At 33.1% G+C, this 23,011-nt stretch overlaps 1 protein-coding gene across 5 annotated transcripts; it reads left to right on the top strand.

Annotated features, from left to right (window-relative positions):
- Nucleotides 1-679: 679 nt before the first annotated feature.
- On the top strand, nt 680-12,457 carry LOC132617793 (protein MALE DISCOVERER 2-like). 5 transcript variants are annotated; one of them, XM_060332869.1, is made up of 16 exons: nt 680-1,024; nt 1,154-1,197; nt 1,977-2,039; nt 2,144-2,379; nt 3,421-3,553; nt 3,877-3,948; nt 5,123-5,266; nt 6,703-6,843; nt 6,926-7,021; nt 7,102-7,160; nt 7,741-8,208; nt 9,595-9,785; nt 9,875-10,007; nt 10,095-10,249; nt 10,600-10,788; nt 11,755-12,457. In XM_060332869.1, the coding sequence occupies exons 4-16, from the start codon at nt 2,280-2,282 to the stop codon at nt 12,016-12,018; spliced, it is 2,145 nt and encodes a 714-aa protein (XP_060188852.1). In that variant the 5' UTR covers nt 680-1,024; nt 1,154-1,197; nt 1,977-2,039; nt 2,144-2,279; the 3' UTR covers nt 12,019-12,457. The 5 variants fall into 5 exon arrangements, with proteins under 5 accessions (XP_060188852.1, XP_060188850.1, XP_060188854.1 ...); XM_060332867.1 differs by having other exon boundaries at nt 2,149-2,379; XM_060332871.1 differs by lacking the exon at nt 1,154-1,197.
- Nucleotides 12,458-23,011: the final 10,554 nt, after the last annotated feature.

Raw genomic sequence — 23,011 nt, forward strand, 5'->3', positions numbered from 1 at the left:
TTTGTATACTGTCTTTTATTCTTGAACAAGTACAGTTTGCACTTTGCTGTCAAAAGGCACGCACGCAAGGACAAAGACAGTGAGCACGATCTTAGTCAAACGTACGTAAAAAAAAGTAACAAAAATTGGCCCTTTGTTATTTTCTTGACGTAATTTATGAATCTTTTAGATCGTTTTTAAAAACTATTTTGAGTAAATTAAAAATCTTATGAGAAAATTATTAGATTATTCTAAATTTTTATAGACGTAAGTAGAGTCGAAACAAGATTGAGTAAATTAAAAATCTTATGAGAAAATTATTAGATTATTCTAAATTTTTATAGACGTAAGTAGAGTCGAAACAAGATTTCAACTTAATAAATTCTGAATTTTACAACCACGACTTCAAGTGATAAATAATTGAGTTCTAAATTTAATATGTTTACATATTTAACGAACTTCTCAACGTAAATGTACTGTTTAAGAAAAACTTATTGGATTCAGTCGCGCACTCGTATATGGGCTTCTACCTCCTCTCCTGAACGCTAGATGATAATCTAATATTTTCCGCCTCAAAAACAAAGTATTTGCATACACTTTAAAAATAAAACTTCAAACATAATCTAAATTTTAACCTAACAAGGGGATAATGCATAAATTTAACCTGTAAAACCGTGTCATAAACGTGTCAGACACAATGATGGCTGTAGTGTTACACAGAAAAAAAAAACACATTTTTTTTCTTAGAGAGAGAAAAGAAGAGAGAGAAAGTTTTTCCATTTTTTTTTTCTTTTTTTCATTTCTCCTCAACCCTCTTTCTCAGGGATGGTCGAAGAGAGGTTCCTCTTCTGAGATCATCCTGCAAGAAAAAAAAAAAAAAAAAAAGATCACTCAACAAAACAAAAATAATTCAAAAAAACAAAAACAAATCTTTCTTTTGGAATTTTAATTCTACAATTCATCAAATACCCACATTTTCAATTTGCTTCACCATAATTATCTTCATTGAAAAATTTCAAGAATTCCATCTTTTGTCAGCTTTCTGGTAAATCTTTTTTCTTAATGCCCTTTTGAGTTTTGTTTTCATTTATTTAGAAAAATAGGGGTAAGGTTTTCATACCTACTTTGTGAGATTATATTAGTTATGTTGTTGTTTAAATAATTTTCCATGCAGGATAACGTTTGCGTACACTCTGTCCACTCTGTGAGATTATATTGGTAATGATGTTTAAATAATTCAAAAAACAAATTTTCTTTTGGATTTTAATTCTATAATTCATAAAATAACCACATTTTCAATTTGTTTCAGCATCATTTTCCAGCTTAATTCTTTGAAAAGTTTCAAGAATTTCATTTCTGTCAGCTTTCTTGTAAATCTTTTATCTTTACCCTTAATACCCTTTTGAGTTTTTCTTTTCTTTTCCTAAATTATTTTTGAATATTTCTATTGGATATTAATTCTTCAATTCATAAAAGTCTCACATTTTCAATTTGCTTCAGCATCATTTTCCAGCTTAAATTATTTGAAAATTTCAAGTATTTGATGTTTCTGCTAAATCTTTTTTCTTTACCCTTAATACCCTTTTGAGTTTTCTTTTCTTTTGTTTAAATAATTTCACGAGGCAGACATAAGATTTGCGTACATTCTATCATCCCGTGTTGTTATTTTAAATAATTCAAAAAACAAAATTTTCTTTTGGAACTTTAATTCTATAATTCTTAGAAATCCCACATTTTCTATTTGCTTCACCATTATTTTCCAGCTTAAATTTCTTTGAAAAATTTCAAGAATTTGATCCCTGTCAGCTTTCTGGTAAATTTTATCTTTACCCTTTATTCCCTTTTGGTTTTTATTAACATTTTCTATATTGTTTTTGAATATTACTGTTTGATTGCTTGAAAATGTGGTTATCTTTTGATCACCTTTTCTGGCTTTACAAAAAGAAAAAAGAATCAAATTTTATTAATTCTTCTTATTTATGTGTCTGCATTTTCAGCTAAAAATTGAATCTTGGAAATTTTGAGGACTCCGGGTTTATGTAATGATGGCGAAAACAGAGGTAATATAGCCTAAATTATATAAATTTTTGAAAAATGAGAGACCCCATTATGGCTAATATATTTATTTATTTTTTGTAATATTTTTGGTTTTTTTGTTGTCTAGTATAGAGTTGTGCAGATAAGCAAATGTGTTTTCGTGTGTCCGAGTGACTTTCGTTGCTCGGGAAGTTATTTCGTACCAAAAAGCTGGCGATTTTGTGTGAGATATTGTACAACAGAATCCTGGCTGTTGAAAAGAAATGAGGAGTAGATGGAACATTTATGGAATCAAGTTGTTGTTTCTCACCATTTTGATTCTTCTTTTGGATGTTCATGAATGTTGCTCTCTTAATTCTGAAGGTATTGTTACTATTTGTCTACATTGGTTATTCACTAGTTTCTTTCTTTTTTACTTCTGGATGATTGTGGTGTTCGGACTAGCTTGTCTGCACCTCGACTGTTCCACTAAATACCCAGTATCAGAGTGAGATGGGTTAATTTGCTTCTCTATATGGTCTTGGACAATCCTCACCTCATGAGCTAGGGGTTGAGTTAGGCCCAAGTTTCATTTTACTATGATGGTATTGGAGCTAGGCCTATTTCAGTTCTTGGTTTACCCGATTTGGTCCCTATGTTGCTCGGAATCATCAAAAATGTCGACGGGTGCTTGCGGAGATCCTCCAAAAGTAATGCATTTTCGGAGGATTAGACACGGGTGCGGCAACATTTTTGGAGAGTTCGAGCAGCAGAGGACTTGGGCCTGATGTTATTGTTCATGCTCTAGATGTCGAGTTCTGGGCATGCGGAGATGTTAGTGTCCCACATCGGTGTGGGATGTATTAATTTGCTTCTTCATATGATATTCGACAATCCTCACCTCATGAGCTAGCTTTTGGGATTAAGTTAGGCAAAGGTTCATTTTATTATCACCCTGTACCTCCAACAAGCATAGGTGTCAATTACTATGCCCATCGAGGTTTAGGCATATGAGACGAAATCACTTACTTCCTCGGTCCCATTTTATGTAGTCATGTTTTGCTGGGCGCGGAGTTTAAGAAAGAAAGAATTTTGAAGCTTGTGGTCTAAAGCAAGGGACTATAAATGATCTCATCAAGGGTAAAATGAGAATATTAAAAATTAAATTGTGTCCAAATACAAAAAGATGTTATTTTTTATTTTTTTGGAACAGACTAAAAATGAAAGTGTGCCAACATTAATTGAGACAGAGGGAGCAGAGTTTTTTGTCTTTGCGGGGATATAAACCTTGATATTTCATGGTTTTACTCACTTGGGCTGTATCTTAGGTCTCCCCGGCGCACGGGCTATTCTGTAGTTTCTATTGTCTATTCAAGTTATTGGCTTATTCTTTGTTTTGCTGATTACTGTTGATTTGAGAAACAGGATTGGCATTGTTGGGATTCAAATTGAATGTGGATTCTGATCCAAATGGAGTTCTTGAAAACTGGAATGCTGATCATTGTGACCCGTGCATGTGGTTCGGTGTCGAGTGTGTGGATGGTAAAGTGCAAATGCTGTAAGTCTCTTCTTGTTATGGAAATTCAAGTTTTCTAGTTTAGATTGTTTTGACAATAGATTTTCTCTATTTAATAGTAATAATGATGATAAACGAAGTACAAATACTGAAATGTATGTTTAGATTATTTGTGATACTTCTTGTGTTGTTAAATTAGTCGTCCTCTTTTTTCACTTCGTTCAGAAATCTCCATGGATGTTCTTTAATAGTAATAATGATGATAAATGAAGTGCAAATACTGAAATTGTATGTTTAGACTATTCTTATAGGAGTACTTCTTATCTCGTAAATTAGTCATCCTTTTTTTCCCTCACTTTGTTCAGCAATCTCCATGGATGTTCTTTGGAAGGAACTCTGGCTCCAGAGCTTGGGAATCTTACTCACTTGAGATCACTGTAAGTTTTAGCTGTACTAATATGCTTTTCCTTGAGGCTCTTGCTCATTAAGTCTTAAATGGATTTTTACCTGAACTGTCTATAGAAGGTTGAAATAACTTCTATCTTATGGCTAGTTTCATGTGACGGTAGATCTGTTAATGGATATGATGTCATGAGCAATAATTATGTCCCTGATAACGGAAATGAGTTTATGTTTTTAAAAGGATTGAGCTATGATTGCTTGATCTGTGTGGTAGGGGACCTAAACTGAGAATTGTATGTGCCAACTATTGCCGCCAAACCTTCATGCATCCTCACTCTATAGCAATGTAGATAAAAATCGGTACGGCTAATTCATTTGCCCAAGGACGGTCTGAATAGGGTATCAAACTCGAGTGACGAACGACATGTTTCTAAATGAAATTTGTTGTGGTAGGGAAGATGTTATAACTAGACCAAGTGAATTTTAGACTTATGGAGAAGAGATTATTTCAGCGTAGTATTTAATGGAGATGGAACTAATTGTTTAGGAATAAACTAAGAGTTCTGTTGCTCGGACTCTTCAAAAACGCTGAAAGGTGTGTGCGGGATCCTCCACAAGTAGTACTCCCGTTGTCCCAATTTACGTGACACTTTCCTTTTTAGTCAGTCACAAAAAGAATGACATCTTTTTATATTTAGTAATAATTTGATTTTGGACTTCAATTGGGACACTCTTTCCTTTTTAGTCAGTCACAAAAAGAATGACATCTTTCTATATTTAGTAATAATTTGATTTTGGACTTCCCATTTTACCCTTAATGAAATGATTTATAACCACAGAAATTTCTCAGGCTTGTTTTAGACCACAAGCCTCAAAAGTCTTTTTTTTATCTCTTAAATTCTGTGCGCAGTCAATTTTTTTTTTTAATCTTTTAAGCTCGGTGCCCAATCAACCACCTTCACATAAATCGGGACAGAGGGGAGTACTGCATTTTTGGCCACGGGTGCAATATCATTTTAGGAGAGTCTGAGCAACATAGCCTAAGAGTTATATAGGTAAAGTAAATAGGAAGGTAGGGCAGAGGAAGGATAAGTTTCGGCTCCACTAATCAGCTTTCATTATCTTGTATTCTGTATTTACATTGTTCTTGGCATAAGTGTGTTTGAATCTTTAACAGTATTTCTTCTTTCTGTCTGATTGCTTTCACAGCGTGCTCTCAGGAAACCATTTTTTCGGTGCTATTCCTAAAGAATTTGGAAAACTCGGAATGCTGGAAGTGCTTGACTTGAGGGATAATAATTTGAGTGGACCAATTCCAGCAGCAATAGGAGACCTGCAATCACTAAGAATCTTGTGAGTTAATGTTCCTTTACCAAAAGAAAGAATCTTAAGAGTTAATGTTTTGTTGCATGCACGATTAATGATTTTGTTGTGTGTACGGGTGTCAAAATGGGCGGGTTGGGCTGAATTTGGACGGGTCAAAATGGGCTGAGTTCGCAGAATTGCCCTTCTTTTGGGGTGGTCTTTAAATTTTGCCCCTCATATTTGAAATCTTTAAATTTTGCCCTTCGGCTAAACCCCATGCGTTCCAGGTTCGAACCCCCACACAATCAAAATTTTAAAAAAAATTCGCAAGGCAGAGTTTAAATTTCGCTATGCCTCACCGGCATACACTTGTGAAGGAATTACCAAAGTTATGCCGGACCCGGCATACTTATGCCTTATGGGCAGACTTGGCATAAGTATGCCGGGTCCGGCATAACTTTGGTAATTCCTTCACAAGTTTATGCTGGGTCCGGCATAAAAGTTTGCCCATTAAAAGTATGCCCCCACCGGCATAAACTTGTTAACGAATTACCAAACTTATGCCGGACCCGGCATACTTATGCCTTATGGGCAAACTTGGCATAAGTATGCCGGGTCCGGCATAACTTTGGTAATTCCTTCACAAGTTTATGCCGGGTCCGGCATAAAAGTTTGCCCATTAAAAGTATGCCCCCACCGCATAAACTTGTTAAGGAATTACCAAAGTTATGTCGGACCCGACATACTTATGCCAAGTCTGCCCATAAGGCATGAGTATGCTGGGTTCGGCATAAATTTGGTAATTCCTTAACAAGTATATGCCGGGTCCAGCATACACGCGACCCAAACCTTGCCTTGCAATTTTTTTTTAATTTATGCTTGAGCGGGGGTTCGAACTCACAACCTCATGATTTCCGCGTGAACGCTCAGAGTTGCAATGCGAAGGGCAAAAATTAAAGACCAGCAATATGAGGGGCATAATTTAAAGACCACAAATATGAGGGGCAAAATTTAAAGACCACCCCAAAAGAAGGGCAATCCGCGCAAAAAAATGATACGAACCACCCAAAAGTTACTTGGGCTGAAACAAGTTGGGGTAGAATGGGCTAAAAAGCGGGTCATATCCCAACCTACCCAATTCTTACCAAGTTTTAATTTCTTTGTTTGTTCTTTTATAGTAATTTCTTAAGTACATAATAAACTATTTTTCTCTTTTTTATGGCTATATATAACCTATCAAATAAAAAAATCTTTTCCAAAATATTTTGACAAGGTTTCTCATGGGTCAATTTGGGTGACATGTCAGCCTGAATTTTAGATGGGCTAAAATGGGCTGAGCTAATAAATTGAATAATTCGCCCAAACTTGATCTGGTTGGCGGGGTGATGTTTTCATGGGCTAATTTTGCCACCCCTATGCATATGCATACACATTTATTATTCCAAAATGCTTATCAACTGTGCTTACATACTTCGTTTTTTCAGGTTGATTCATAACAATAACTTTGAAGAGAGTGTTCCTTTGGAAATTGGGAAGCTTCATTTAGTCTCGGAATTTCAATTCGATGAAAATATCACTTCTGCTTTTGCTGCCGGAACTCGCTGTATAAGAAAATTTCGCCATTGGTAGGATCTTTTTAGTTGTTTTAGTACCATGTCTTCATATTTTGCATGCTTTCTCTGATAATTTGATGCATGTTTATGGCAGCATCTGGCATGGAAGCATGAGACCATTCAAGACGATAAACTTGTTTATCGAACCAATAAAAGGGACACTTTCCCGTTACCTCAGTTTCTTCCAACGGTAAGTAAATTAAATAGTTTCTCACAGCATGTGTCGTCTAATTAATTTTATCATTAACAAGCATTTTTCTATTTCATTAGGCCATCCCCTGTAAAGGGCTTTGTGGATGACTGTAAAGACTGCACCGACGACCTTCCAAGTGAGTAAACAGAAAAAATGACTAAAATGGTCCCTTATGTTTGAGGGTAGGTTCAAAACAGTCCCTTAAGTATGCACTGGACAGTTATGGTACTTTAAGTTTGTTAAATATAAACACTTTAGTCCCCGTCGAATATTTAACAATCTATGTTTGTTAGATTTGATAGAAACAGTGGAAAAAAAGATTTAACCATAAACACCAAAAAAGTCCGATCAAATCCTAAAAGATGCAACACAAATAATTGAAATTACACGTCAAAAAGTTGTATCAGACTCTAGAAATTAATCAAAAATAGAATAAACTACAAAAATTGTACCTCTAAATATGAGTTTCTGCTAAAAAAAATTTCCCATAGTTTACGTCAAATCTAAGAGATTGAGTTCAGTAAATATTTGACGGAGACTCAAAGCATTAACTTTTGGCAACCTTAAAGGACCAAAACTGTTCAGTGCAATACTTAAGGGACTATTTTGAACCTACCCTCAAACATAAGGGACCGTTTTTGTCATTTTCTCTGAGCAAACATGTCATATATTTCGAAAGAATTTTTTACTAATAAAAGTTCTTCATTGCCTAGCAGGTTCATCGAGACCTCACATCATCCACACTCTACAACACCAAGAGGAGTTTGCACGCCGTAAGTTGGTTGAACAATCCAGTAACCTTGCTGCTGCTCCTGCCAATATCAAAGGACCGTTGGGACCCGTCATTCAAATGCCAAGTAGCAGAAGTAGCGGATCATTCCGTGCTGTGCCAAATTCCGATGGAACAACACCTCCTGCAGACTTACTGTCCCCACCTCCAGCTCCACCTCATGAGTCTCAGCCAGTTAAACAGCCACCTGCTGTTAAACAGCCGACTAATAGTCAATCTCCACCTGCCGGAAAATCTGAAAATACTTGGAAGTATGTAGTTGGGATTTGCGTCGGAGTATTTTTGCTCATTCTTGCTGTGTCTGTGTTCTTAATATGCCGAATCAGAGCAGCTAGAACAATTGGCCCTTGGAAGACTGGATTGAGTGGACAGCTGCAAAAAGCATTTGTTACAGGTACTTTCATCATATTCTGCCGAAAAGTGATACTGCTAATATTCTGTCCCGGCCCCTGATGTTAGTTGAATCATTAACAACAGTTTTTGCTAGTTGATATGGTCCCATTACTCGATACTTACAACAACTACGCCTCAGTCCCAAATAAGTTGGGATCGGCTATATGAATCCTTACTATTCCATTTAAGCTCAACTTATGTCATAATAACACCAAATAAAGATACAAGTGAAGATAAGTTAAAAATATGTAAATAAATGGAACGGAAAGGCTCAAATATGCCATCGAACTATCGGAAATGACTCATCTATGCCACTCGTCAATAGTTTGGGTCATTTATGCCATCGCCGTTACCGAAGTGGCTCTCATTCATGCCATTTTTCATTATTTTGGGTCGGATTTTTTTTTTTTAATTAATTTGGGATTTGAAATTGGACTGGTTTAATTAAACAACGTGGACCTGTAATTGTAAAACCGGTATTAATGAAAAATGACATGAATGACCATTTTGGTAACGAGGATGGCATAGATGAGCCATTTTGGTAATGGCGATGGCATAAATGAGCCAAATTGGCATAGATGAGCCATTTTGGTAATGGCGATGACATAAATGAGCCAAACTATTGACGAGTGACATAATTGAGCCATTTCCAATAGTTCAATGGCATACTTGAGCCTTTTCCATAGATGGAATAATAATAATATTAACAAGACAAAACCTATTCCCAAGTAGTAGATATTACCTATATGGACTTTTTCTTCCATTATGCCCTTTCTTTAGCTAAGTCTGTATTGATTCCAAGATATTGTAGGTCTTTCGAGAAAACTTCCTTCCATCTGATTTTAGGTGTCCCCTCTTAACACCTTCAGTCACCATATATTCACACCTATGAATCGGTGCATCTTTAGGTCAACGCAAGACATGACCAAAATCATCTCAAGCAATCTTCTCTCATTTTATGTTATAAGTGTGCTACTTATACCTTCTGTCGAATGTGATCAACTTTTAATCCATTACTCGATACTTATAATATTTTATTGGAATAAAGGGAGGCACTGCTATTTTTCCTCCTATGAGGAATTGGACGACTAATATTTTTAGTGTAGCGTTGTTATATACCCTTTTTCACTATATCTTCTCTAGGACGAGGATTTAGTCCCATGAGAATGAATTGGCTGAGATGTCAATAATAACGCTTTAAGTCCCCAAATCCTCCCCCTTTTACTTCTAAAATGTCACTGGTCATTCCTCATCCATTTGCTTTCTCTAGCTTATATTCCTGCCACAAATTTGCTTTTCAGCGACAACCATAGGAATGTGAAATCCGTCATTTTAATCTGTGATTTTTTGTTCCATTGTAATTACTTTGCTTGTGAAAACATTGTAGGGGTTCCAAAACTGAACAGGTCTGAGCTTGAAACAGCATGTGAGGATTTTAGCAACATTATTACAAGTGGCGATTCATATATAGTATATAAAGGAACATTGTCCAGCGGAGTGGAGATTGCCGTTATCTCCACTACTATAATTTCTTTAAAAGATTGGTCTTTGCACTCGGAAACAGCCTTCAGGAAGAAGGTTAATCAGTTCTTTGCTTTCACAGATTAACACTTCACTTTTTTTCAATTATAGAGCTCATAGACATCTCTTCTTGTTCACCTGAATAGATCGATACGTTTTCAAGAGTGAACCACAAGAATTTCGTTAACCTTATTGGATATTGCGAGGAGGACGAACCTTTCACTCGGATGATGGTCTTTGAATATGCCCCTAACGGATCTCTTTTCGAGCATCTTCATGGTAATTAAACTTTCTAGCAATTAATTCATGACAGTGTTTTAATGTATTAATAAGAATGCGAACTAATTTTTTTTTCCACTGTTCTAGTTGAAGAAGCTGATCATCTTGACTGGCCTGCGAGGATGAGAACTGTTATGGGTACGGCATATTGTCTTCAATACATGCACGAATTGAACCCCCCAGTGCCGCATTGCAATTTGAATTCAAAGGCCATATTTTTGACCGACGATTATGCTGCTAAGGTCAGATTCTCATAGATATGTATCCGTCAATAAGTCATCAAAAAACTTTGCTCCAATTTTTCCATACAAATTTCACTTTTTTTCAAACAAATAAATAAATCAATGCGACGTTTTGTTATACGTTGTACTTATTTTTTAAAAACGATTTTGAAGATGAGTTTCAAGTTTAAAAAGTTGGTTTTGACCAGTTTTCAAGTGTTTTTTTTTCCCACTCTTAAGATTTCAACTTTTTTCAAACACTACTACTTTTTTTATTTTTAATGTCCAAATGCCTACTTTATCTACTATATATGGATTTTGGAACTCTTCTAGACCTTGTCGAAGTAAACAAGTACTTTATTGTTTTACAGATTACGGAGATTGATTTCTGGTCAGAACTAACAGACAAGTCGAAGTCCTCTAGTGATGATTTAGAGAACTCCGTGCTGCCGCCGCTTGCTGATCTGGAAACTAATGTCTATAGCTTTGGGATTCTTTTAATAGAAATAATTTCTGGAAAATCGCCTTATTCAGACGAAAAAGAGTCTCTTCTGAACTGGGTAAATCTCCAATTTCCCCTTATTTTCATATGTCAACTTTGTATTCTGCTCCCTAGGCTGCAATTCTTGTGTTTGGCTAAAGGCAGAGGCAGATCTAGAGCGGCTTTTGAACCCATCGCTTTCGTCTCGATCCATAAGTACATACCAAAAGAAGACTTTATGCTTTTTTGTGTGAATTAATTAGGCTCATTCTAAATCCTCTGACACGAAATTGCTTTCGGCTCAAACCATAAGTACATATGACAAAAACCTATGTTGCTCGAACTCTTCAAAAATGCCGCCGAGTGCATGTCGTATCCTCCAAAAATAGTCCATTTTTAAAGGATCTGACATGGGTGGCAACATTTTTTGAGAGACCGAGCAACATAGCCAAAAACTTTATGCTTGTGTGTGTATTAATTAGGCTCATTCTGAACCCACTGACAGGAAATTGCTTTCATCTCGAACAATAACTACATATGCCAAAAACCTCTGTTGCTCAGACTCTTCAAATTTGTCGCGGTGTGCGTGTCGGATCCTCCAAAAGGTAGTGCATTTTTGGAGGATCCGATGTGGGTGCAACAACATTTTTAGAAAGTTCGAGCAACATAGCCAAAAAATTTATGCTTGCATGTGTGTATTAATTAGGATCATTTTGAACCCACTGACATAAAACTGCTTTCATCTTGAAGCATAAGTACATATACCAAAAACCTATGTTGCTCGGACTCTTCAAATATGCCGTGGGTGCGTGTCGGATCCTCCCAAAGTAGTGCAATTTTGGCGAATTCTACACGAGTGCGGCAACATTTTCCGAGAGTCCGAGCAGCATAGCCGAAAACTTTATGCTTGCATGTGTGTGTGTGTATAAATAAGGCTTGTTTTGAGCCCACTGACAATAAATCCTGAATTCGCCTCTGGCTAGAGTAGATTAGTCGAACTTCCTTCTTTTACAATTTATAAACGTCATACCGTTGCTTTGTTCAGGCGGTACAATATCTTCGTCATGACAAGCAGAATATCGCCTCACTGGTGGATCCATCATTGAAGTCTTTCAAGAATAATGAGCTTATGATTATTTGTGAAGTAATTGAACAATGCCTTCAAGAAGATCCAAGGAAGAGACCAACTATCAAAGAAGCCATTGATAAATTAAGGGAAGCAATTGATGTATCACCAAATGCTGCAGTTCCAAGGCTTTCTCCTTTGTGGTGGGCTGAACTTGAGTTATTATCCAGTGAGGCAGCGTAATCCAGCTTAATTTGCCCCTGTATGAGTACGTACGTGTTGCTTTGCTACATATGAATACACAAATACATCGTTTCTCTTAAAGCCCCTCATGCAGTCATATTTAACCGTCCTCTATACATTTATCATCTATATTGGTTTATTCTTTTATTATTCGAGTGATATGGACAATGAGGATTCATATAGCCGACCCCACTGCTTGCTTGGGATTGAGGTGTAATAGCTGTTGTACATTGGTTTCTTCTTTTATTATTTGTGTGACATGGACGGTGATGATTCATAGAGCTGACTTCAACTTGTTTGGGATTGAGGCATTGTTGTTGTTGTATATTAGTTTATTTTTTTATTGTTTTGTCTTTGCCAAGAATGACATTTCTGCATTTTCATTTGTGGGAAATTTAATGGTCTATGCCCTTTTATGTGGGGTCTTGTACAAGAAAAATTTGAACAGGACATCAGTGTTCTATATGTGTGTCTCCATATCTTATGGTCTATGCCCTTTTATTTACTCTTTCTTTATTTTAGGTTTTTGTCAAACTTTTATTTGGTTTATATGGACCATGATGAAATTTAAAGTACTGTTGTAATTGTTTTAGCTCTTGATGGAGTCAAGAAGTTTTGGTTTATTTTGACTCTCGTGGCTTTACGTATATCAAATAGATTTAAGTTATATCTACCGACACTGACAATATAACGATTTTTTTACACTGTCATTGAATTTGGACCTGTGATATCAGTTACTTATCATTTCTACTAGATTATCAATTAGGGTCTGTTTGGAAAGCCACTTGGTAATTGGAATTGGTGTAATTACTATCCTAGTAATTACACAGCATTGTAATTACAATGACCTGTTTGTTTGTCATAATGTAATTACAGTGTAATTACAAGTATGTTATTTGGTTGCACAAGTGTAATTACACAGTTAGTTTAATTTTAAAAAAATTATTAACTATAAAAATTTAAAATTAATATTTAAAAAATATGTGCCTTTATAAATGATATTAAATTAGCTATAAAATAACACATTGTTTCTTGAAAATATGTTAATTAATAATCATATATTTGTAACTAATATTGTAAAAAATAGTTGATATATAATTTCAAATTAATAATATTTTTTATTTTAATTGATTATAAAACTTAAAAGCATACTTTTTTTGTGAGGACATCATGGAATTTTATGTTTGAAAAAAAAATTATAAATATAATGCCACAATATTATTCAAATGTTTAACAAAAATTCTATCAATTATAAGTGAAAAATAAACAACAAGCAATGTGAAATAACAAGTCAATAGTACTAAAGCAAATAAATTAAAGTCGAAAATATAACCTAAATTCAAAATCCAAAAGATTATTTTTAACATAATACTCTTATGTCAAATTCCAACATTACATAAGTAAGTTCCAACGTAACATAAGTAAATACTCCTATAATTCAAAAGAAAGGGAAAATATAAGTTTATAACCACATTCATAACGAAATTCTACTTTAATAACGTCACTCATTATATGCCAAGTTTGTTAATGACTCATTCTTTCTAATATTAAGAGATGTAGTTTCAAAAATTAGAATAATAATACGGTTATGCTAAATGAATAAAAATATATATATATGAGCAATTGCATGGAACCACACGAAGTAAAGGTTGAGAATGAAAAGATAGGAAATGAAATATAAATAATATAAAAAGAAAAATATATTTTTAAAAAATAAAAATAATTAAAAAGTAAAAATAAAAAATAAATTAATTAATAGAAATAAAAAATAAATTAGAAAAGAAAAGAAATTAAAAATAAATTAAATAATATAAATTAAAAAAGAAAAGAAATAAAATAAAATAAAAAAGAAATAAAGTAAGAAGTAACTCTGTAATTACATTACACTCAATTCTCAGCTCCCCCTTGAGAATTGGAGAGTGTAATTACACCCTGTCAATTACACCTAATTCCCACCTAACTGTGTAATTACCTGGTCAAACAAACAAGCCAAACTGTGTAATTACACCCAATTACATTCAATTCCAATTACCTGGGTGACTTTCCAAACAGGCCCTTAGTGTTTATGAAAAGATTTACTGGTAATCACCTAAATTATTCTCATGTTTGTCTCTGTATGTGTCTGTGGATCTACGATGCTTGGACTTTTGAAAAATATTGACGTATGTGTCGGATTCTCCAAAAGTAATGCAACTTTTAAAAATTCGATACGAGTGCGACAACATAGATGTGAATACATAATATAAACATGCATTCAATCAACAATATCAATAGTATTGTTCTTCTTTTTTATTTTTTAATCTGATAATTATTTGAATATATTGTGTTTTGTCATCTTCGATGTTTGACAACTGCATCTTCGTGAACATTAGAAGGGATCACTTTTCTTTTTTCTCGAAGCAAAGCCAAAGTTCCCAAAACACCAATATAGATGACAATATGATATAGTATAATTTTAGTAACAGTATGATGGATCTAATATCCGTAATTATCTGTCCACTCAAGTGTTATAGTGGGCTTTCATTTTTTTTTTTAATTATAAGTATTTAGCCAATTCGATAAGTATGATGGATTTCTACTTAACATATATATATACATGTTAAGTAGAAATATTTACGAAACGTGACGATAGTTTTCCTTATTTACAAAATATAATGATATATTACGAAACATGACGGATTTTCATATATTTTTCGTTTTTTTTTTCCAGAAAATATATATTTTTTAAAAAAATTAATTTTTTTTTTTGCTCAAAGGCTTAAAAAATTACCTCAATTTTTTTTGTGTATGAAAGCTGTATGAAACATATATGAAATGTGTATATGTGAGCGAAATTTTTAATATAATTTTCATACGCAAAATTGTGAGCGAAAACTTTAAGCCTTTGAATATTGTATGAAAGTTGTTACAATGTTGTTGTAGTTGTATTTTCCAGAAACCTAATATGAACTTTATATACGAAAAATGTAAATGAAATTCTAAGTCTTGAGCGAGATATACATATTTCATACCATTCTCATACATAAAATTTTAAGCGTAATGTTTAAGCCTTGATCGAGATATACACATTTCATACGTTCTTCATACATAAAATTTGAGCGAATTTTTTAAGCCTTGAGCAAGATATACATATTTCATACACAAAAATTTGAGCGATTATTTTAAGTCTTGAATGTTGTATCAAAGTTGTATACAATGTTGTTGTTGTTGTATTAATTTTACAGAAATCTAACATGAACTTTATATACGAAAATATGAGCGAAATTTTAAGACTTGAGCGAGATATAAATTTCATATTATTTTCATACACATAATTTTGAGCGGATTTTTTAAGCCATGAACGAGATATACACATTTCATACATTTTTCATATAGTTTTCATACAATAAATTTTGAGCGAACTTTTTAAGGCTTGAGCGAGATATACACATTTCATACAACTTTCATACATAAATTTTTGAGCCAAAAAATATTTAAATTTAAAAAAAAAAAAAAAATTTAAGCAAAAATAAAAATAAAATATATATATTAAAAAGCATGTTTTGTATAGGGTTTGTAATGTTATGTTTTGTAAATATAAAACTATCGTCACGTTTCGTAAATATTTCTCCTTAAGATGTGTATATACGTAGTTGACTCATTGGGCAAGTGGTATAGTGGGCTTTCTTCTTTTTTTTATTTTTTATTATAAGTATTTGGACAATTCGCAGGAATGCCCCTTATTCGGGGTGGTCTTTAATTTTTTGTCCCTCAAATTGCCGGTCTTTAATTTTTGCATTCGCCTAGAATACTCTGAGGTTCTGAGTTCGAACCCTGGCTCAGGCATAAAAATAACAAATAAAAAGTTCGCAAGGTAAGGCTTTTGAAAAAAGTCTGCCTTATGCGGCATAGGTTGCCTTAAGACATAACTAAAGTTCTGTCGGATCCGACAGAGGTTGCCTTATAAGGCAGACTTTCAGTTATGCCAAGGCAACCTTTGCCAGAGACGGCATAGGTTGTATTAAGGCATAATTAAAGTTATGTCGGATCCAGCAGAGGTTGCCTTATAAGGCAGACTTTCAGTTATGCCAAGACAACCTTTGCCAGAGACGGCATAGGTTGTATTAAGGCATAACTAAAGTTATGCCGGATCTGGCGTAGGTTGCCTTATAAGGCGAACTTTTAGTTATGTCTTAAGGTAACCTATGCCGGATTCGGCATAACTTTAGTTATGCCTTAATGCAACCTATGCTGCATAAGACAGACTCTTCCCAAAGTCTTGCCTTGCATTTTTTTTTTTTGACTGAGCGAAAGTTCGAACCTGAAACCTCAAGGTATTTTCGGTCACTTTTTTAAGCGAAGGACAAAAATTAAAGACCATCAATTTGAGGGGCAAAAATTAAAGACCACCCCAAAAGAAGGATAATCCACGCAAAAAATGCAAGTATTTAGCCAATTGAAAAAGTAATCTATCAATCAATAATGAGTCATTTGCACTTTTGTCCCTATTTTGTGCAGGTATTTAAGGTCTTTAATTTTTATCATTATCGAACTTATGCCCCTACGCATCATATTATTCATAAATTATGCCAGCTCCTTAAAGAACTTATGCCTCGTTAGGCATACATTCGACTTTGAAGGGTAAATATTAAAGACCAGCTCATTTGAAGGACAAATATTAAAGATCAGCCCATTTGAAGGACAAATATTAAAGCCCAGCCCATTTGAAGGGCAAACCCGGCAATTACTTCATCAATACGTGTTTGTTGTCAATATAGATTTATTGGATCATTTGCACTTTTGACCCTTTTTTATTCGCTGGTCTTTATTTTCGTCCCTCAAGGAAAATAACTTTTTCGCGGGGCATAAGTTAATATTTTCGTATCATAATATCTCACAAAATATGCACTCGCTCTTGAAGAGTTTGTGCCTCACTAGGCATAAGTTCGATTTTCAAGGACAAAATTTATAAAGGCCAGTCTATTTGAAGGGAAAAAAATTAAAGACCGGCTCATTTGAAGTAAACCCGTCAACCGGTTCGGGTTAACCCGTTCAAACCGGTAACCGGAAACGGAACCGGAGCCGGTTGAACCGGTTAATTGGTTGAACCGGTTAACCGTTTATTAACTACCGGTCCGGTTTCGATTTTTTTGGAATCGGAACTTGTTAAACCGGTAAAACCGGAACCGGACCGGTTAAATAGATCGAATTAATTAAATTTTTTTAAATGTAGCCGTTGGGCTGCTAATTTGGATCGTTGGCCAACGGTCCATTTGCAAAAATGACTGTTGCCAAACGGTCCCAAACCCATATTTTGGCCCCCCCCAACCCCCAAACTTTTTTTTTAACACTTTAACCCATCCCCCACCCCTATATAAACCCCTTTCCATTTTAATCCACACCAATTCACTCTTCTCTTTCTCTCAATATCTCAATTATAGTTACTTTGCAACAATTAGCCACTTTAAATTTCTCTCAATTAAATATTATAAAGTCTTATTATAGTTTCAATTATTAATTTTACAATTATAATATTGTTGGTGGAGTTGGTGATTTTGCAACAATCCGAAGTAGCTTTGGTGGATTTGTAATTCTAGCCGCCTTCACTTCGTTGGAAATTAGTCGGCAATTTGGTACCTTCGTTCCAACTCTATCTTTATTTTTTACAATTTAATTCTAGCAATTTATTTTCTTGTGATTTATTTGAGTGATTTAAATTAATTCTATTTAATAATGGTGAAGAGATTTAGACGTGATGTCGGTAGTAGTAGTATTGTTAGGGGTGAGTTTAATGAGGAAACATTTGTGGAAGAAATACCTAATTTAGGTATTGATGATGGTGGAAATAATCCACTTTTAGGTCATGAGGTAATGCAACAACATTATACCAACACTTTTAATGAAATTGATGATGATGATGATGAAACACAAGCTCCCGAAAATCTCATAGGAGATATAGGTCCTGCACAATCACATACACAAGATAAACCGCCTAGAACTCGTAAGCCAACCGCTAAAATTTGAAATTTTATGACCAAGGATAAGGAAAGCCAAACAACTAACTGTAACATATGTAAACAAGTATTTGCTTTTAGGCAAAGAACTAGTAAGGATGGTGGAACGGGTACACTAATAGTCATATGAGAAAGAAACATATGGATGTTTGGGGAGAGCAAACATGTTCAAATGTGGGGGGTATTCAAATGACGATAGACCCATGAACCGGTAAAAATTTTAAGTATGACAAGAAAAAAGAGCGTGTAGAAATAGCTAAAATGGTAGCTTATGATTATTTACCATTTTCCTTTCCTTCGGGTTTGGGGTTTGTTACTTACATTCAACGTTGTTATAATCCGTTATTTGAGGGTATTCCTAGAAGTACTTGTAGAGCGGATGTTATAGATTTGTATAAAAAATATAGATTTTATTTGCGCCATGTATTTAATTCTTTAAATTGTAATGTTTCTCTTACCGCTGATTTGTGTCTTAATCTTAACAAGTTAGATTTTTTTTTGCCATTACATGTCATTGGGTTGATGATAATTGGGTTACGCAAAAAAGAATTATAACTTTTTTATATGATGAAGGGAAAGGTCGTCACGATGGAAATTTTTTAGCGGATTCAATGTCTACTATTATGAGATTTTTTAACATTTACAGAAAAACACTTTGTATTGCTTTAGATAATGCTTCTAATAATACAAAGGCGATTGGTTTTTTAAAAAGAGAATTAAACCCTCCACTAAAAAATATTTTTCATGTGAGATGTAGTTGTCACATTTTAAATTTAATTGTTAAAGATGGTCTTGTGTGTTTTGACGATTCTATTCAAAAAGTTAAAGAGGCGGTTGCGTTTCTTTTTTGTAATGCTAATAGGGGAAGACTTAGAGATTTTAAGAATTGTTGTGTGGAAAATAACCTTAGACCTAGAAATATTCAAGTAGAAATTGAGACTAGGTGCAACTACACTTACATTATGCTACAACAAGCATATGAGTATAGGATTCCCATATAACAAGTTCACAACAAATATAATATTAATAATGATGATTGGTTAAATTTTACACATTGGGAAGATGTTAAGGAATGTGTTGAACTCTTAGATGATTTGGACGTCTTAGCATGGTGAAAGAAATACAAGGTAAGTCATCCGATACTCTTAAGAATGGCTCGAGATATTCTTACGGTTCAAGTATCAACCGTGGCTTCGGAGAGTGCATTTAGCCAAGGAAGACAACAAATTGGAGACCATAGACACTCATTATTCGGCTTTAGCTTGCAAGTACTAGTGTGCATTCGTGATTGAATTAGATCGGAGTAACGCAACCAAAACTTAGAAGCGGAGGAAGGCGAAGAGAAAGAGATTGAAGATTTGATAGCAAGTGGAGCGGACCAAATGGAAGACTTTGAAGATATCTCCATGGCCGAATATGATATGGGGGAAATTAATCAAATGATTGAGAATTGGTGATTTTCTTATTGTACTATTTCTTTGCAACTCATGTATTATTTGTAAGTTAAAAAAAACTACAACTTGCAAATAAATGTTATCCAAGAATGAATAAAATATGTGGCTCATTGAGCTTTCTTCTATTTATTTGTGTTCATATTTTTACTTATATTAAGTTAGGAATATACCTAAAATATACTAAGAATATACTTATAATATACATCTACTTAAATTAAAAACTAGAAAGTTATATACTTGAAAAATATCTAAAATATATTAAGAATATACTTATAATATAAATATACTTAATTTATAAAATACAAATTTATAAACTTAGAAAAACATTAAGCTATAAATAACTTAAGTTATAATATATAAGTATATATAGTATACATATAACTTAAACATATATATAAGTTATAAGTCAATATAGTATACATATAACTTAAACATATATATATATATATATATATATATATATATATATGTTGTATTGCTGTTAGTCAGTAAATATATAAACTTTACTTATAAAGTTATATAACCTAAGTATATTCTTAGTATATTTTAGGTATATCTAGTATAACTTAAGCATATAACTTAATATATATATATATATATATATATATATATATATATATATATATATATACGTATATGTTGTATTGCTGTTAGTCAGTAAATATATAAACTTTACTTATAAAGTTATATAATCTAAGTATATTGATATATATAAGTATATTCTTAGTATATTTTAGGTATATGTAGTATAACTTAAGCATATAACTTAATATATATATATTATATACGTATATGTTGTATTGTTGTTAGTCAGTAAATATATAAACTTTACTTATAAACTTATATAACATATGTAAATATACCTACAATATACTATAATATATATATATATATATATACAAAAAAAAAGAAGAAGAGGTTTTTGACACTTTTGAACCGGACCGGTCTGGTTTCGATTATTTAACCGATAAACCGGAACCGGTGGCCGGTTCCGATTTTTGAACCAGAAACCTGCCAGTTTGTTAACCGGTTACCGGTCCGGTCCGGTTCAAACTGGTTAACAGACTTAATTTGAAGGGAAAACCATGCAATTAAACCAGATTTTTTCCATGCCTTTCACTGTACATGTATGAAAGTCAGTACCATATGTCATTGACATGCTCCACTACTTACGCGGGACCCGGTCCATCTCTTTGAGTTCAATTTGCCTCGATTTGATACTGCTCTATTGCTATGCAGTGAAACAGTGCTTTAATCATAAATAATAATTTTTGTTACTATTTAAAAATACTTATTTCTTTATTAAAAGCTCGACTGATCACTTTTACTCTAATATATATATATATATATATATATATATATATATATATATTACTAAAAAGAGCCACTTTTAACTTTTTAAAAGTTTGACAAAAAAATATACAATATTGAATTCGTATTTTTGTGCTCTTTTTCCATATGCTTCATTGTCATTCTGCATGTTCTCTTTCGTGCACTGATCCCTATAATCATATCAAAGCATGGTAGGAGTATAATTTTATATTTTTGGTCAAGAAGCATTGCATAAGTTGGGTCAAAGATTATTTGTTTTTTCCCTATTATCATGAAGGAGAAAAGAAAAATTCCTACTACTACCATTACGAATTGAAAATGAGCAGCCACGTGAACAAGGGTTTTCTATTTCTTGTTTGATGATTTCCATTGTTTTGGATTTTTTCAAGTTATTCTAATTTCTAATATTTTAAAAAACTAAAATGATGTATAGGATCCACCATTATTTATGTTCTTCTTTCCGGCATACATAATTTATGTTTAAGGAACATAAAGACAAACAAAAGGAAAGGAATTTCCACTTTAAAGTTGAGAGATAACGTCATTGCTGATTTTTTTGTATTTATCAATTTTTTATAATTTGTCTAATATTATATTAGTACCAAAAGTCCCACTTTAATAAGATAAATCGTTATTTGCAAAACATTTGAAAAATAAAAGCTTCTCTGTCCCAATTTATTGTTCGGATTTCGAAATCAAACATGTTAGCTTTGACCGTGTATTCGACAAAGAAGGTAAGTTTTTGACATAAAATTTACATATTTGAAAACCAGGTAAAACAATAATACTATAAATGAGAATAATTGACAATTCAAAAATATTTAAAAGATATATGAAAAATTCATGGTCAAAGAAAAATTTACCTAAATCTAAAATTTGAAAGGTGCCACATAAATCGGGCCGGAGGGAATATTAATGTTTTACCAATATTTTAAATATTAAAATGTAGTATTAGCCAAAAAAAAAAAAAAGGAGTATTCAAGTGTGATGAAATAGTAACTTTCACTCATGAAATTTGAACTTTTTTTTTCATGTGAAACTCATTTCCAAATTATATTTATTATTTTTAAAATAACTCTTCAATTTTAACCAAATATGGATTGTCCAAACGCCTAAGGGGCCTAAGCATATTTATTATTTCCGAAAAAAGATACTTTATAAATACCTTATCTGATATACGCCATACTTTGGGACTCATTCTACCTTTTTTAGTACATTCTATTGTTCTATTTCTATTCGTTGAGACAAAAGATAATGTTATATTACTCGGATTTTAACATTATATTACTTAAATAATATATATATTCTTTATGATTCTCTTTAAATTTTACAAAATCCATCGGGAAATTAAACAAGTATGCTGGTGTGGGGGAACGAACAAGCGACAAAAAAGAAAAAAAAAAGACAAATTAAAAGATGATAGAATCACATGATTTTGAGTTTCAAGAATTTGTCTTTATAGTTGGAAGCTCATAACACAACCTTATGTTTCACTGATGTTATAGTTTGAGGGACAAATACAACGAGGCTGACCTCAAACTTGACAGACATGATATCTCATTTGGCACTTCATCATACTTTTTTTTTTCCCGATCCGTGTTTGGAATGTGTATTGGAACTCGACGAAATCTGAATCGCGTATCGCAGGATCTATTTATAGAGGCGGCACTCCCAACATATTTTTTTCCCATTTCCACGAGCTCGAGCTTAAGACCTCTGGTTAAAGGTGAAGGTATCCCAACCATGCATCTCGCCGTAACCCATGTTAGTCATTTCATCTATTTTCTTCGGTCTTACATTTTTATATAAAAAACCATTTATTATTATAATGGGTTTTAAAATGAAGTACGGTAATGTATGCAGCAAAAATATATTCTGAAATATTCTATAAATATCTTATTTTTACAGTTTTTCTATATTATTTTCTGACTTATATATTTATAATTCTTTAATAAATATCGGTTGAAATAATTGTAGAAACCCATGGAAATTCTTCAAATTAAGATTGAGCGCGTCGTTGATTCATTTCTTTATAAGAAAAACGTAAAGTCAAAATGAAAACAACAAGGTTCTAGTATCTTTCTGAAGAGAAACCAAAACCTGTATATGTATAGATAAGGAAGCAATGATTATTGTGTCATAATAGCCAGAATATATAACAATTATAACGTTAATTGTCTTAATGAGCTAAATGCTTATCCAAATCCTCACGTA

Source organism: Lycium barbarum, chromosome 11, assembly GCF_019175385.1.
Source record: "Lycium barbarum isolate Lr01 chromosome 11, ASM1917538v2, whole genome shotgun sequence".
Lineage (NCBI taxonomy): Eukaryota > Viridiplantae > Streptophyta > Magnoliopsida > Solanales > Solanaceae > Lycium > Lycium barbarum.

Excerpts from the sequence above, each read along its gene's own strand:
- LOC132617793 (XM_060332869.1), top strand. The coding sequence starts at position 2,280 with ATGAGGAGTAGATGGAACATTTATGGAATCAAGTTGTTGTTTCTCACC. Across the intron at positions 9,786-9,874 it reads AAACAGCCTTCAGGAAGAAG|ATCGATACGTTTTCAAGAGT; the intron begins GTTAATCAGTTC and ends TCACCTGAATAG. Across the intron at positions 10,789-11,754 it reads AAGAGTCTCTTCTGAACTGG|GCGGTACAATATCTTCGTCA; the intron begins GTAAATCTCCAA and ends TGCTTTGTTCAG.